This window comes from Somniosus microcephalus, chromosome 16 (genome assembly GCF_052327205.1).
Source record: "Somniosus microcephalus isolate GS21.2 chromosome 16, FLI_Smic_1.0, whole genome shotgun sequence".
Classification (NCBI taxonomy): Eukaryota; Metazoa; Chordata; class Chondrichthyes; order Squaliformes; family Somniosidae; genus Somniosus; species Somniosus microcephalus.
The window spans coordinates 10,711,055-10,728,767 of record NC_141002.1 but is presented as its reverse complement, the minus strand read 5'-3'; the positions used below and the strand labels follow the sequence as shown (position 1 = coordinate 10,728,767).

The following is a 17,713-nucleotide window of genomic DNA, read 5'->3' as shown; positions in this document are numbered from 1 at the left end:
TTTATTGAATTCCCTATTGAATTTATTAGTGACTATCTTATATTTACAAAAGGTAAATCGTGCTTGACTAATCTACTGGAATTTTTTGAGGATGTAACTGGCAGAATAGATAAGGGAGAACCAGTGGATGTGGCGTATTTGGACTTTCAGAAGGCTTTAGATAAGGTCCCGCATAAGAGATTAGTGTGCAAAGTTAAAGCACATGGGATTGGGGGTAAGGTACTGACTTGGATAGAGAACTGGTTGGCACACAGGAAGCAAAGAGTTGGAATAAACGGGTCCTTTTCCAAGTGGCAGGCAGTGACTAGTGGGATACCGCAGGGATAGGTGCTAGGACCCCAGCTATTCACGATATATATTAATGATCTAGACGAGGGAACTAAATGTATTATCTCCAAGTTTGCAGACGACACAAAGCTGGGTGGGCGTGTGTGCTGTGAGGAGGATGCAGAGAAACTCCAGTATGATTTGGACAGGTTGGGTGATTGGGCAGATGCATGGCAGCTGCAGTATAATGTGGATAAATGCAAGGTTATCCACTTTGGTGGCAAAAACAGGAAGACAGATTATTATCTGAACAGCAATAGACTGGGAGAAGGGGAAGTGCAATGAGACCTGGGTGTCCTTGTGCACCAGTTGCTGAAGGTAAGCATGCAGGTGCAGCAGGTGGTTAAGAAGGCAAATGGTATGTTGGCCTTCATAGTGAGAGGATTCGAGTACAGGAGCAAGGATGTCTTGCTGCAGTTGTACAGGGCCTTGGTGAGACCACACCTTGAGCATTGTGTGCAGTTTTTGTAATGATATCAGCAAATAGTGATGTTATTTGCCTGTTTGATTATCATGCCTTACCAGCATAGTTGCCTGATTGATTGCTTGTGCCTGACCAGTAGAGGTCATGTGACCGAGACAAGCAAGGTAGTTTAGTGAGTTTAGTTTCAGTTTCGTTCTAGATGCATCACAGCATCATGTCTCCTGTAAAAGCTGTATAAAAGAGTTGAACAAAGCTTTAGATTAAAAGACATTCTCTTTCATAAATGTCTCCTCATTGAACCCACGAAGAAATCAATACAGTTTTGGTCGCCTTATCTGAGGAAGGATGTTCTTGCCATGGAGGGAGTGCAGCGAAGATTCACCAGACTGATACCTGGGATGGCAGGAATGACATATGAGGAGAGGTTGGGTCAATTGGGCTTATATTTGCTGGAGTTTAGAAGAATGAGAGGGGATCTCATTGAAACTTATAAAATTCTAACAGGACTAGACAGACTAGATGAAGGAAGGATGTTCCCGATGGCGGGGGAGTCCAGAACCAGGGGTCACAGTCTAAGGATAAGGGGTAAGCCATTTAGGACTGAGACGAGGAGGAATTTCTTCACCCAGAGAGTGGTGAATCTGTGGAATTCTCTACCACAGAAGGCAGTGGAGGCCAATTCATTAAATATATTCAAGAAGGAGTTAGATATATTTCTTAAAGCTAAAGGGATCAAGGGATATGGGGAGAAGGCAGGGACAGGGTACTGAATTTGGATGATCAGCCATGATCTCATTAAATGGCGGAGCAGGCTCGAGGGGCCGAATGGCCTACTCCTGCTCCTATCTTCTATGTTTCTATATTTCTATTTATGACCCCAGTTCTGGTCTCCCCCACAAGTGGAAACGTTTTCTCGATGTCTACCCTATCAAACCCTTTCAAAATCCTAAAGGCCTCTATCAGGTCACCTCTCGGCTTTCTCTTTTATGAACAGGAGAACATAAGAAACAGGAGCAGGAGTCGGCCAATCAGCCCCTCGAGCCTGCTCTGCCATTCAGTAAGATCATGGCTGATCCAATCTTGTCCTCAACACCACTTTCCCGCCCTCTCCCCATACCCCTCGACTCCCTTGTAGTTCAAATATCTGTCTACCTCCGCCTTGAATATATTCACTGACTCCGCCTCCACAGCTCTCCGGGGTAGAGAATTCCAAAGATTCACGACCCTCTGAGAGAAGAAATTCCTCCTCATCACCATCTTAAATGGGTGACCCCTTACTCTGAAACTATGCCCCCTAGTTCTAGATACCCCCACTCGGGGAAACATCCTCTCAGCATCCACCCTGTCAATCCCCCTCAGAATCTTATATGTTTCAAAAAGATCCCCTCTCATTCTTCTAAACTCCAATGAGTATAGGCCCAATCTGCTCAACCTTTCATCATACATCAACCCCTTCATCCCAGGAATCAACCTCGTGAACCTTCTCTGTACTGCCTCCAATGCAAGTATATCCTTCCTTACATATGGAGACCACAACTGTACGCAATACTCCAGGTGCGGTCTCACCCGCGCCCTGTAAAGTTGCATCAAAACTTCCCTACTTTTATACTGCATACCTCTTGCAATAAAGGACAACATTCCATTAGCCTTCCTAATTAATTGCTGTACCTGCATGCTAAATTTTTGGGCTAGAATTTCCCAGGGCAGTGGAGGCGGGATGGAGGCGTGTGGGGTGTTAAAATCGCGAAATCGGGGGGCACGAACCCATCCCGCCTCCATGCCCGTTTCCCAGGAGGCGGGTACCCGACCTCTGCTGGGAGCCGCCTCCCTGAGGCGGGAAGGGGATTAGTGCCAATTAACTGCCTGTTAGCAGGTAGTTAACAGGCAGTTTTTAGCCGAATCCCTATTTTTAGCCCTGAAGTGTGGGATTCCCGACGGCTCCAAACCACGCCAAGTTAGCGAGGCGGACCGTCGGGCTGAAGGACTTGGAGGGTTCGAGATGTCCGGTGTTCAGGTGAATGATGGGTGCATGAGTGCAGAGGTAAGTGTGTTTGGTGTGTGTAAAGTGTTTAAATAAGTTTTACTTACCTTTACTTACTAATGCAGGCTTCCTTTCTTCAAGTCTCGGGAGTCCCTCATCTCACCGGCACAGAAAGCAGAATGGCCGCGAGCTGTCAAAATCTGCAGCATTCAGCTTTCTGTTCTGGAGAGATCTCTAAATCAGCCTGAGAGGAAGGAATTAACTTAGAGTACAGATTGTCAGTGTTTGACAGCTTCCCAGAGCTGTCAAACGCTGATATTTCATCTGTCAAAAGCTCTTGACAGATGAAATGTCAATCTGTGACGTCACCTGTTGCTGGGTGGCTCTTAATTGGCCTGCTGAGCCCACTGAGCGGACTCAACAATGTCAATCAAGGGAAAATTGAGTGGGTTGGCTACAACTCGATGGAGGCGGGACTACAACCCCAAAAGTGGGAGTCCCGCCTCCTACTCGCCTCCATTGATAAAATTTAGCCCTATGTGTTTCATGTACAGGTAGACTATCCTTTATCTGAACTTCCGAAAACCGAAAACCTCTAAAAATCGAAAGTTTTTTCGTTCAGCGTAAGTCGTGCGCACGACACCGACCCCCCCGCCGACGCCGACCCCCGACCCCCCGCCGACCCCCACCCCCGCCGACCCCCACCCCCCGCTGACCCCCACCCCCGACAAATTTCCCAGTCTTATAAAATACCTTCTGAAATCCGAAATTTTCCGAAAACCGAAACACGGCTGGTCCCGAGGTTTTCGGATAAGGATAGTCTACCTGTACTCGGACCCCCCGATCCCTTTGTACCGCAGCATTTTGTAGTCTCGCTCCATTTAAATAATAATTTGCTTTTTCATTCATCCTTCCAAAGTGGATAACCTCACGTTTTCCCACATTATACTCCATCTGCCAAATTTTTGCCCACTCACTTAACCTATCTATATCCCTTTGCAGAGTCTTTGGGCTGGATTTTATCAATGGAGGTGAGTAAGAGGCAGGACTCCCACTTTTGGGGTTGTAGTCCCGCCTCCATCGAGTTGTGGCCAACCCACTCGATTTTCCCTTGATTGACCTTGTTGAGTCTGCCCAGTGGGCTCAGCAGGCCAATTAAGGGCCACCCGGCAATAGGTGATGTCACAGATTGACATTTCCTCTGTCAAGAGCTTTTGACAGATGAAATATCAGTGTTTGACAGCTCTTTGAAGCTGTCAAACACTGACAATCTGTACTCCAAGTTAATTCCTTCCTCTCAGGCTGATTTAGAGATCTCTCCAGAACAGAAAGCAGAATGCTGCAGATTTTGACAGGTCATGGCCATTCTGCTTTCTGTGTAGGTGAGATGAGGGACTCCCAAGACCTGAAGGAAGGAAGCCTGCATTAGTAAGTAAAGGTAAGCAAAACTTATTTAAACACTTTACACATACCAAACACACTTACCTCTGCACTCATGCACCCATCACTCACCTGAACACTGGACATCTTGAACCCTCCAAGTCCTTCAGCCTGACGGTCCGCCTCACTAACTTGGTGTGGTTTGGAGCCATCGGGAAGCCCACAGGCAGTTAATTGGCACTAATCCCCTTCCCGCCTCGGGGAGGCGGCTCCCAGCACAGGTCGGGTACCCGCCTCCTGGGAAATGGGCATGGAGGCGGTTTGGGGGCGGGATGGGTTCGTGCCCCCCGATTTCGTGATTTTAACACCCCACATGCCTCCATTCCCGCCTCCATGGCCCTGGGAAATTCTAGCCCTTTGTGTCCTCCTCACAACTTGCTAACCCACCTATCTTTGTATCATCAGCAAATTTGGTTACTGTACACTCAGTCCCTTCATCCAAGTCATTAATATAGATTGTAAATAGTTGAGGCCCCAGCACTGATCCTTGTGGCACCCCACTAGTTACAGTTTGCCAACCGGAAAATGACCCATTTATCCCGACTGTTTTCTGTTAGTTAGCCAATCCCCTATCCATGCCAATATATTACCCCCAACCCCGTGCGCTCTCATCTTATGCAGTAACCTTTTATGTGGCACCTTATCAAATGCCTTCTGGAAATCCAAATACACCACATCCACTGGTTCCCCTTTAGCCACCCTGTTTGTTACATCCTCAGAGAACTCTAGCAAATTTGTCAAACACGATTTCCCTTTCATAAAACCATGTTGACTCTGCTTGATTGTCTTATGATTTTCAAAATGTCCTGCTACTACTTCCTCAATAATGGATTCCAGCATTTTCCCAATGACAGATGTTAGGCTAACTGACCTATAGTTTCCTGCTTTCTGTCTCCCTCCTTTCTTGAATAGTGGCGTTACATTTGCGGTTTCCCAATCCGCTGGGACCTCTCCAGAATCCAGGGAATTTTGGTAGATTACAACCAATGCATTCACTATCTCTGCAGCCACTTCTTTTAAGACCCTAGGACGCAGGCCATCAGGTCCAGGGGACTTGTCGGTCTTTAGCCCCATTAGTCTGCCTAGTACATTTTCTCTAGTGATAGAGATTGTTTTAAGTTCCTCCCTCCCTATAGCCCCTTGATTATCGATTATTATTGGGATGTTTTTAGTATCTTCTACCATGAAGCCCGATACAAAATAATTGTTTAGAGTCTCTGCCATTTCTCTATTTCCCATTATTAAATCCCCAGTCTCATCCTCTAAGGGACCAATGTTTACTTTAGCTGCTACTCTTCCCTTTTATATACCTGAAGAAGCTTTTACTGTCTGTTTTTGTATTATTTGCTAGTTTACTCTCATACTCTATCTTCTCCCTCTTTATAATTTTTTTAGTCATCCTTTGCTGGTTTCTAAAAATTTCCCAATCCTCTGGCCTACCACTAATCCTCACAACATTGTTTGCCTTTTCTTTCAATTTGATACCATCCTTAACTTAGTTAGCCACGGATGGTGCATCCTTCTCGTAGAGCCTTTCTTTCTCACTGGAATACGCCTTTGCTGAGATTTATGAAATATCTCCTTAAATGTCTGCCACTGCTGATCTACCATCTTACCCTTTAATCTATTTTCCCAGTCCACTTTAGCCAACTCTGTCCTCATACCCTTGTAATTGCCTTTATTTAAGTTTAGGACACTAGTTTCAGACCCAAGTCTCTCACCCTAGCGGAAAGAGCCCCAGCCTGTTCAATCTTACCTAATAGGTATAACCTCTCAGTTCTGGTATCATTCTGGTCAATCTTTTTTGCACCTTCTCCAATGTCTCTATAATCTTTTTATAATATGGAGACCATAACTGGTCACAGTACTCCAAGTGTGGTCTAACCAAGGTTCTATACAAGCTTAACTTAACTTCTCTGCTTTTCAATTCTAACCCTCTAGAAATGAACCCTAATTCCTTGTTTGCTTTTTTATGGCTGTATTAACCTGTGTCACTACTTTTAGTGATTTTTTTTATTTGTTCATGGGATGTGGGCGTCGCTGGCAAGGCCAGCATTTATTGCCCATCCCTAGTTGCCCTTGAGAAGGTGGTGGTGAGCCGCCTTCTTCAACCGTTGCAGTCCGTGTGGTGAAGGTACTTCCACAGTGCTGTTAGGTAGGGAGTTCCAGGACTTTGACCCAGCAACGATGAAGGAACAGCGATATACTTCCAAGTCAGGATGGTGTGTGACTTGGAGGGGAACTTGGAGGTGGTGGTGTTCCCATGTGCCTGCTGCCCTTGTCCTTCTAGGTGGAAGAGGTCGCGGGTTTGGGAGGTGCTGCCGAAGAAGCCTTGGCGAGTTGCTGCAGTGTATCTTGTAGATGGTACACACTGCAGCCACGGTACGCTGGTGGTGGAGGGAGTGAATGTTTAAAGTAGTGGATGGGGTGCCAATCAAGCGGGCTGCTTTGCTTTGGATGGTGTCGAGCTTCTTGAGTGTTGTTGGAGCTGCACTTATCCAGGCAAGTGGAGAGTATTCCATCACACTCTTGACTTGTGCCTTGTAGATGGTGGAAAAGCTTTGGAGAGTCAGCAGGAGACACTCACCGCAGAATACCCAGCCTCTAACCTGCTCTTGTTACCACAGTATTTATGTGGCTGGTCCAGCTAAGTTTTTGGTCAATGTTGACCCACAGGATGTTGATGGTGGGGGATTTGGCGATGGTAATGCCTTGAATGTCAAGGGGCAGTGGTTAGACGCTCGCTTGTTAGAGATAGTCTTTGCCTGGCACTTGTGCGGTGCGAATGTTACTTGCCACTTATCAGCTCAAGCCTGAATGTCGTCCAGGTCTTGCTGCATGCGGGCATGGACTGCTTCATTATCTGAGGAGTTGCGAATGACGCTGAACACTGTGCAGTCATCAGCGAACATCCCCATTTCTGACCTTATGATGGAGGGAAGGTCATTGATGAAACAGCTGAAGATGGTTGAGCCTAGGTCACTGCCCTGAGGAACTCCTGCAGTGATGTCCTGGGGCTGTGATGATTGACCTCCAACCACCACAACCACCTTTTTTGCTAGGTATGACTCCAGCCAGTGGAGAGTTTTCCCCCCGATTCCCATTGACTTCAGTTTTACTAGGGCTCCTTGATGCCACACTCGGGCAAATGCTGCCTTGATGTCAAGGGCAATCACTCTCACCTCACTCTGGAATTCAGCTCTGTTGTCCATGTTTGGAACAAGGCTAAATGAGGTCTGGAGCCGAGTGGTCCTGGCAGAACCCAAACTGGGCATCAGTGAGCAGGTTATTGGTGAGTAAGTGCCGCTTGATAGCACTGTCGACGACACCTTCCATCACTTTGCTGATGATTGAGAGTAGACTGACGGGGCGGTGATTGGCCGGATTGAATTTGTCCTGCTTTTTGTGGACAGGACATACCTGGGCAGTTTTCTACATTGTTGGATAGATGCCAGTGTTATAGCTGTACTGGAACAGCTTGGCTAGAGGCACGGCTAGTTCTGGAGCACAAGTCTTCAGCACGATAGCAGGGATGTTGTCAGGGCCCATAGCCTTTGCTGTATCCAGTGCGCTCAGCCATTTCTTGATATTACGTGGAGTGAATGGAATTGGCTGAAGACTGGCTCCTGTGATGGTGGGGACCTCAGGAGGTGGCCAATATGGATCATCCACTTGGCACTTCTGGCTGAAGATGGTTGCAAATGCTTCAGCTTTGTCTTTTGCACTCACGTGCTGGGCTCCACCATCATTGAGGATGTAGATATTCATGGAGCCTCCTCCTCCTGTTAGTTGTTTATTGTCCACCACCATTCACGACTGGATGTGGCAGGACTGCGGAGCCTTGATCTGATCCGTTGATTGTGGGATCATGTAGCTCTGTCTATAGCATGCTGATTCCACTTTTTAGCATGCATGTAGTCCTGTGTTGCAGCTTCCCCAGGTTGGCACCTTAGTTTTAGATATCTGTACCACTAGATCCCTTTGCTCCTCTACCCTATTTAGACTCTTATTTCCCAAAGAGTATGTGGCGTCTTTATTTTTCCTACCAAAATGCACAGCCTCACACTTTACTATCAGTCTCATATCACTTATATACGTGTGTATATATATCTGTGTGTGTGTGTATATTTATATATAAATATGTATGTGTATATGTGTATGTATAAATATATATGTGTATGTAAAAATAATACATCTAGTTTGCATATCCTTACACTCACACCTCATGTCACACTTACATTTCTGTGTCCCACTTCAAAAACCATTATAAAGAAATAATTGCAGCCATTACCAATATAAAGAGAAACTTCCCAGGGACAGAATGTACAATAGATATTGGGGTAGATTTTCAACATGCCAATAGGGCGCAATAAAGCTGCCTGTTATAGAAATGAAAATTGTGCGGTTTCCATAATGGACAACTGACCAATAACGTCAGTTTTAAGCCTGGGCGGTAAGTTGAAAATCTTCCCCATCCTCTTAATTGACCTGAACAATCACAATTAAAAATTGGAAAGCAGCCTGAAGACCAAGGACACTATAAATAACCTTGGTGATGATACATTCCCACTTGCAAAATTTCCTGAACAAACAGCAATTAAACTCCGAATGACCTGAGGTTCTGTTTAATTGGCGATCAGACTTTTCATCCTAAACAGTACACCGGTCTACCTTTCCTGTAGGATGATGCACTCTACATTACATGTAAAGCAGCCTTCCCCTTGTAAAACACTGTGATTCAACTTACTGTGAGCAGCTTTTGGGGACGATGATAATAAGACATCTTATAGAATTACAATTGCCGATGCTGATGGATGAACAGCTGACGGCATGATCGTAGCTCAGGGATAAGTCGTTTATTTTAAATGCGTTAATGTCTCGGCTAATAGAGCAAAAAACTACCACACAATGCGATCTTTGCTAATATCACCAACAGTAATTGGTATGTATACATTAACTTCACAATGAGATAATTATCAATATAACTCAATATATATCTCAATGAGATAATTATTATATCTACCTGTCGAATCATGCATCTGTAATGTGCGTTGTGCAGACCTACATTCCATTTCCCTTGCTAAAACTGGGCGATTTAATTACCTACTCTTGCTTGAATGTAGCCTCCCGTACAATATTATATCTAGGCATAATACAATAGGATAGGTGTCTACACAGTTATATTCCTCCTGTATGTGCGCCAACTGCCTCTGTAATTGGATCGCTGGCCATACAATAGGATATTTTATGATGGAATGAATGCAGGAATCTCTAAGAATTAACTTCTCTTCTCCTTAATCCCAGTGTGACGGCTCTGATTTGACACCCAAAATCCAGGATCTGAAATTCCAGTGTATCGTCTTCCTCAATATCCCCAGGTAAGTAACTGAAATAAATTCACATTTGCAGGATTAAATACCGAGCCGCTCATGGGATTGGACCTGAGGTACATACAGCTTCAGAAAGAGTGATGAAGCTCGCAGTGAGTTGACTGACCTCAGCCAGGGTAGCTGTAGCGGTGCTGCAAACTGGCCTCAGTGGCCCTTGGACTAAGGAACGGAAAATTGGGCAGGGCCTCCATGTTCATTAATAAATAGACATTCTTATTATGAACACAGCTAGCTTTTGCTAGACACTTTTATTGAGCACATGTGGACTAGGTACAGTATCTGTAGAGGCTTCCATCTTGACTGCTGCCTTGTGGGTAGCCTAGTGCCTCATGGGTAATGTAGTCTTAATATACATACAGCTGGGTAGTGTAGTCTTATACATACAGCTATATACAGCTCTACGGCTCCACCTAGTGTCCACTATAGAATGACATGTTATTGATCATTACAGCCTCCATTCCTGAAAGCTACACCTGCTGGAAGTGTGTGCGTGTTTGGTCAGGAAGGGTTGGGCTTGGTTGTGGTACACCTCCCCCGCTCAAAGAGCCTGCCTACGCACACAGTCAAGGCTCACCTGACTAATGCCCACTTGAGATAGATACTGGAGTGGGCCCTGCTCCTGTGAAACCGCCGCCTCACACAAACCAGAGCCTCGAGAAGGGAAAGAGAGATGTTGGCAAGACAATAATGATGAAAACCTGACTGATTACCCTTTCACCTCTGAGACCCTGATTCATGTCCAGCCCAGATGGATAAAGGATCAATCCCAGAACTGAGGAAATGAAAGGATTTATGAAGACACTGACTCAGGCTGGGATACAGTCCCATGAACACCAACAGCCCTCCAGCACCTCCCCCAATGCAGAATGGGCAAATGAATTTCAACATAAATAAGTATGCGGTATTACATTTTGGTAAGAAAAATAAGGAGGTCACGCATTAGGAAACTCTCGTTTAAACGGCACCTAAATATCCAGAATTCTCTATTAACCGGCAAAATTCTCACTCTGACAACAACACCTCAATAACCGGCAATGTGTCCGAGTCCGAGTCTCCCGCGGTGGCCGAGTTAGTCAGTGGGGGTAGTTCTCCAAACTGCCACTACTCGGCTTCTTGGCGCTGTCGGAAGTCGGAACACCTCAAAACCCCTGTAACAGGAGTCTGACTCTCCCGCGCTGCCGGTAGTCTCTTCTGATCCGCCATTTTACAGGGGTACTGTGCGTCTCCCACGCTGCTGGTAGTCATTGCATTGCATTACCCTCAATTGGCAGTACTGTACTTAATCAAGCATCTTCCACCATCCATTTAGCACAACATTCTGTAGGTAAGTACCCAATTACTGTATACTGCACATTTCTTGATTTTTTTATTTTTCTTTGTTAAAAATAGGCTCGGTAGATAACCCTCTCCGTCATCCGGAATTTTTGATCAACCGGCAACACGCCGGTCCCATCGGTGCCGGATACCAAAGAGTTTCCTGTACTTGGAAAATAAGAATCTAAATGGGGTAGAGGAGCAAAGGGATCTCGGAGTACAAATACACAAATCATTAAAAGTAGGGTTTATTTCTAGAGGGATAGAATTGAGAAGTAGAGAAGTTATGCTAAACTTGTATCGAACCTTGGTTAGACCACACTTGGAGTACTGTGAACAGTTTTGGTCACCATATTATAAAAAGTTTATAGAGGCACTGGAGAGGGTGCAAAAAAGATTTACAAGTATGATACCAGAACTACGAGGGTATACCAATCAGGAAAGGATGAACAACTGGGACTAAGGGTGAGGGGTGACCTAATAGAGGTCTTTACAATTATGAAAGGTTTTGATAGAGTAGATACAGAGAGAATGTTTCCACTTGTGGGGAAGAGCATAACTAGAGGCCATCAATAGAAGATAGTCACCAAGAAATCCAATAGGGAATTCAGAAGGAACTTCTTTACCCAAAGAGTGGTGAGAATGTGCAACTTGCTACCACAGGGAATGGTTGAAGTGAATAGTATAGATGCATTTAAGGGAAGGCTGGACAAACATATGAGGGAGAAGAGATTAGAAGGTTATGCTGATCGAGTTAGATGCAGAACGATGGGAGGAGGTTCGAGTGGAGCATAATTGCTGGCATGGACTGGTTGGGCCGAATGGCCTGTTTCTGTGCCGTATATTCTATGTAAACAATGACCAGTCAGAGTCTCGACATAATGATCAAGGATGGGCCCCTGGCTGATTTTTTCACTCTTTTGCCTAGGGCTCTGAGGGCAATTAATTAAGGTACCCTAACCGCTGCCTCAGCTGAGATCAGACAGACCAGGACTGAGTACAAACTAGGCCTTAACCTGGGACCTGCTGGTCTGTTTGGCTTTGTGCTACACATCACAGTGTATTGCCCCTCGAGCCTGTTCTGTCATTCAATTAGATCATGATGCTCTGTATGTTAACTCCCATCTAGCCGCCTTGGTTCAGTAACTCTTAATACCCTTGCCTAATAAAAAATCTGTTAATCTCAGTTTGAAATCTCCAATTGACCCCCAGCCTCAACAGCTTTTGAGGGGAGAGAATTCCAGATTTCCACTACCTTTTCTTTGAAGAAGTGCTTCCTGACATCACCCCTGAACAGCCTGGCTCTAATTTTAAAGTTGTGTCCCCTTGTGCTGGACTTCCCCCACCAGGGAAAATAGTTTCTCTCTATCTACATTACCAACGCCTTTAATCATCTTAAACACCTCAATTAGATCACCCTTAATCTTCTATACTCGAGGGAATACAAGCCTAGTCTTGTGTGCTGCTTTCTGAAATGATGAAAGCCATACTACTGATAAGATTCTGCGACTGAAGTTACACTTCATAAACCATCCAGCAGGATACCATCCCCAATGGACCGTGCAAGCCTTTCTTCAGGAAAACAACTTTTGAGTTCATGCTCTGGTTATGTAGATAGTTTTTTTTCATATACTTGGTTCAATATGGGGAGTGGGGAATCATAACTGACAAAATGAAATAAATGTTTCAGAAATAAACTATTTCTGAGGTGTCAGCCTTGGCTTGGTGGTCGCACTCTCACTCCAGAGCCTTGGGCACATAATCTGGGCTGACATTCCACTGCAGCACTTGAACCCAGGTGCCAGAGGTGAAAGGTCACTGTCGAATCCACTGCACCTACGGTTGCCAACTCTGGTTAGACATATTCCTGGAGGTATCATCACGACCTCCAACCCCCCTCCCCCACACTCCTGTGATTGGGCACCCAACATGTCCATACTCGCTGTGCACCACCTTCCCATGCCAATTGGAAAGCGAACAGCCGTTTTTCCCATGCTCAATATTTTTACAATTAATAAACAAACAACATTTTTAATGCCCCCATGATTTGTGCTGCGGTGCCCTGGAGATGAGTCTTTAATTCCTGGAGACTCCAAGGCAATCTTGGAGGGTTGGCGACCTTAACTACACCACCCATTGTCATGAAAAAGGTTCTTAAAGGGCTTTTGGGTCTCCAATTATTCCACCTTAATATCTCTCATAAAATGGGCACAACTACGTTACATTTAGACCTCAATACTCCAGACCACACCTTGTAGAGCAACAATACAATCTCTTGCTTTGCACTCATTGCCACTGCCGCTACGAATACACTCCAGTATCTTACTTGACTTTTTACTCAAGCTAAGCAGTGCACTGACATTGTCAATGGCTTTCATCAGAACTGGAAGAAATTAGAGATTTAGCAGTTCATAAGCAAGTATAGAGCTAGGGAAAAAGATGGGGGGAGGAGGAAAGAACAAAAGGGGAAGGTCTGTGATAGGGTGGAAGGCAGGAGTGATTAAATGATAAAGAGGAGATGGTGCAAGGCAAAAGGGCGATGGTAATGGGACAAATAAAGCAACAAAAGTCCACTCCCTTTTGCCTTACGCCATCATCTCTTTTGTTGTTCCATTGGGCCTACGGGTGTAATTTCCTGAATTCCTGCGGTAGTCCAAGACCTCATATATGGACAGCCCTTTGATGGTGGAGAGGATGATTGACAGAAGATCTATCTGCTTCCCTACCGCTTACTAGAATTTCTAGTCCTTTTTGGCAAGGGTTGGAAACCCAGTATGTCTGGGTTCCATCCCAAATTTCAGCACCCCCCCCCATCTACCCACCCCTTCCCTGGCGGGAGATCAGTGCCCCTCTCGTCCCCAGGCATTTCAGGCCCTATGTTTTATGTATAACAGATAGAACTTCAGATAAATAGAAGCAATGCGTTGTCACTCTGGCAAATAAATACTGAAGTAGGGCTTATCTGTTGCAGGTATTGTGCAGGCACAATGCCTTGGGGTAACCCCGGAGATCATCGTGACTTCGAACCACAGCGTCATGATGATGGATGCATTGAGGTGATTGGCTTTACCATGGCATCTCTGGTAAGTTTCAAGCATTGCAGTCACGTGGATATATAATGAAAATAGGCATTCCCAAGAGCAGGGTGTCTCATTATCGGAATGGGCAGTGTCCCAAAGGTGGTTTTACTTTGCGTTTTCAAGTTGAGCATCATGCAGTATTCTCGAGGGTGGCGTGCTCAGTGTGCTCGAGTCCAGTGCCACCGAGGTACTCAAATCCATATTACTGCCCGTGTCCTAACTCGCACCAAGTCCCATTCACCCATCTCCCCTGTGCTCGCTGACCTACATTGCCTCCCAGTTAAGCAACACCTCGATTTTAAAATTCTCGTCCTTGTTTTCAAATCCCTCCATGACCTCACCCCTCCCTAACTCTGAAATCTCCTCCAGCACCACAACCCTCCGAGATATCTGCGCTCCTCTAATTCTGGCCTCTTGTGCATCCCTGATTTTAATTGCTCCACCGTTGGTGGCCGTGCCTTCAGCTGCCAAGACCCTAAGCTCTGGAATTCCCTCCCTAAAACTCTTTGTCTCTCAACCTCTCTTTCCTCCTCTTTGACCAAGCATCTGCCTTAATATTTCTTTATGTGGCTCAGTGTCAAATTTTGTTTGATAAACGCTCCTATAAAGCGCCTTGGGATGTTTTACTACGTTAAAGGTGCTATATAAATGCAAGTTGTTATTGTTACAATTCTAGTATTACTGAGTATTGTTGAGGATAGTGTTGCTTGATGTTCTGGAGACTGGGGTTGCTCAGAGTTCCCAAGTCTGTCATCACTTTGTGTTCTCAAGTCCAGTCTCACTCACTGTCTTTGAGTCTTGCTGTCACTTGGTGTTTGTGGGTCCAGCATTGCTCGGTGTTCTTGAGCACGGTGTCACTCAGTGTTCTTGAAACTGGTGTTGCTCAATATTTGAGTCTAACATTGCTTAATATTCATGAGTTTGGTATCCTCAAGACTAGTGTTGTTCCGTGTTCACGAGTCCAGCATCGCTCCTTGTTCACCAGTCCAGCATCGCTCCTTGTTCACGAGTCCAGCATCGCTCCTTGTTCACGAGTCCAGCATCGCTCCTTGTTCACCAGTCCAGCATCGCTCCTTGTTCACCAGTCCAGCATCGCTCCTTGCTCACCAGTCCAGCATCGCTCCTTGTTCACGAGTCCAGCATCGCTCCTTGTTCACCAGTCCAGCATCGCTCCTTGCTCACCAGTCCAGCATCGCTCCTTGTTCACGTGTCCAGCATCGCTCCTTGTTCACGAGTCCAGCATCGCTCCTTGTTCACGAGTCCAGCATCGCTCCTTGTTCATGAGTCCAGCATCGATCCGTGTTCACGAGTCCAGCATCGCTCCATGTTCACGAGTCCAGCATCGCTCCTTGTTCACCAGTCCAGCATCGCTCCTTGTTCACGAGTCCAGCATCGCTCCTTGTTCACGAGTCCAGCATCGCTCCTTGTTCACGAGTCCAGCATCGCTCCTTGTTCACGTGTCCAGCATCGCTCCTTGTTCACAAGTCCAGCAGCTCGCCCTGTTCACGAGTCCAGCATCGCTCCATGTTCACGAGTCCAGCATCGCTCCATGTTCACGAGTCCAGCATCGCTCCTTGTTCACGTGTCCAGCATCGCTCCTTGTTCACGAGTCCAGCATCGCTCCTTGTTCACGAGTCCAGCATCGCTCCTTGTTCACGAGTCCAGCATCGCTCCTTGTTCACGTGTCCAGCATCGCTCCTTGTTCACGATGTTCACGTGTCAGCATCGCTCCTTGTTCACAAGTCCAGCATCGCTCCTTGTTCACAGTCCAGCATCGCTCCTTGTTCACGAGTCCAGCATCGCTCCTTGTTCACAGTCCAGCATCGCTCCATGTTCACGAGTCCAGCATCGCTCCGTGTTCACCAGTCCAGCATCGTCCTTGTCACGAGTCCAGCATCGCTCCGTGTTCACGAGTCCAGCATCGCTCCTTGTTCACGAGTCCAGCATCGCTCCTTGTTCACGTGTCAGCATCGCTCCTGTTCACGAGTCCAGCTCGCTCTGTTCACGAGTCCAGCATCGCTCCGTGTTCACGAGTCCAGCATCGCTCCGTGTTCACGAGTCCAGCATCGCTCCTTGTTCACGAGTCCAGCATCGCTCCTTGTTCACGTGTCCAGCATCGCTCCTTGTTCACGAGTCCAGCATCGCTCCGTGTTCACGAGTCCAGCATCGCTCCGTGTTCACGAGTCCAGCATCGCTCCTTGTTCACGAGTCCAGCATCGCTCCTTGTTCACGAGTCCAGCATCGCCCTTGTTCACGAGTCCAGCATCGATCCGTGTTCACGAGTCCAGCATCGCTCCTTGTGCACGAGTCCAGCATCGCTCCTTGTTCACGAGTCCAGCATCGCTCCGTGTTCACAAGTCCAGCATCACTCCTTGTTCACGAGTCCAGCATCGCTCCTTGTTCACGAGTCCAGCATCGCTCCTTGTTCACGAGTCCAGCATCGCTCCTTGTTCACAGTCCAGCATCTCCTTGTTCACGAGTCCAGCATCGCTCCTGTTCACAAGTCCAGCATCACTCCTTGTTCACGAGTCCAGCATCGCTCCTTGTTCACGAGTCCAGCATCGCTCCTTGTTCACGAGTCCAGCATCGCTCCTTGTTCACCAGTCCAGCATCGCTCCTTGTTCACGAGTCCAGCATCGCTCCTTGTTCACGAGTCCAGCATCGCTCCTTCACATCCAGCATCGCTCCTTGTTCACGAGTCCAGCATCGCTCCGTGTTCACGAGTCCAGCATCGCTCCTTGTTCACGAGTCCAGCATCGCTCCTTGTTCACGAGTCCAGCATCGCTCCTTGTTCACGAGTCCAGCATCGCTCCGTGTTCACGAGTCCAGCATCGCTCCTTGTTCACGAGTCCAGCATCGCTCCGTGTTCACGAGTCCAGCATCGCTCCTTGTTCACGAGTCCAGCATCGCTCCGTGTTCACGAGTCCAGCATCGCTCCTTGTTCACGAGTCCAGCATCGCTCCTTGTTCACGAGTCAGCATCGCTCCTTGTTCACGAGTCCAGCATCGCTCCTTGTTCACGCAGTCCAGCATCGCTCTGTCACATCGTCTTGTTCACGAGTCCAGCATCGCTCCTTGTTCACGAGTCCAGCATCGCTCCTTGTTCACGAGTCCAGCATCGCTCCTGTTCACGTCCAGCATCGCTCCTGTTCACCGAGTCCAGCATCGCTCCTTGTTCACAGTCCAGCATCGCTCCTTGTTCACGAGTCCAGCATCGCTCCTTGTTCACGAGTCCAGCATCGCTCCTTGTTCACGAGTCCAGCATCGCTCCTTGTTCACGAGTCCAGCATCGCTCCTTGTTCACGAGTCCAGCATCGCTCCTTGTTCACGCAGAGTCCAGCATCGCTCCTCTTTCACGAGTCCAGCATCGCTCCTTGTTCACGAGTCCAGCATCGCTCCTTGTTCACGAGTCCAGCATCGCTCCTTGTTCACGAGTCCAGCATCCGTCCGTGTTCACGAGTCAGCATCGCTCCTTGTTCACGAGTCAGCATCGCTCTAGTTCACGAGTCCAGCATCGCTCGTGTTCACGAGTCCAGCATCGCTCCCGTGTTCCGAGTCCAGCATCGCTCCGTGTTCACGAGTCCAGCTCGCGCCTTGTTCACGAGTCCAGCATCGCTCCTTGTTCACGAGTCCAGCATCGCTCCTTGTTCAAGCTCCGAGTCCAGCATCGCTCCGTGTTCACGAGTCCGAGCATCGCTCCTTGTTCACGAGTCCAGCATCGCTCCTTGTTCACGAGTCCTCATTCGCTCCAGTTCACG

The 17,713-nt window shown here is 47.1% G+C and overlaps 1 protein-coding gene across 1 annotated transcript in view; it reads left to right on the top strand.

Moving 5' to 3' along the window:
* dgki (diacylglycerol kinase, iota) overlaps nucleotides 1-17,713 on the top strand; it is a 369,448-nt gene that overhangs the window by 109,872 nt on the left and 241,863 nt on the right. Inside the window, exons 16-17 of the mRNA XM_086008600.1 lie at nucleotides 9,477-9,550; nucleotides 13,848-13,959. Coding sequence (XP_085864726.1) covers nucleotides 9,477-9,550; nucleotides 13,848-13,959 — 186 coding nt within the window. The remainder of the gene's footprint in view (nucleotides 1-9,476; nucleotides 9,551-13,847; nucleotides 13,960-17,713) is intronic.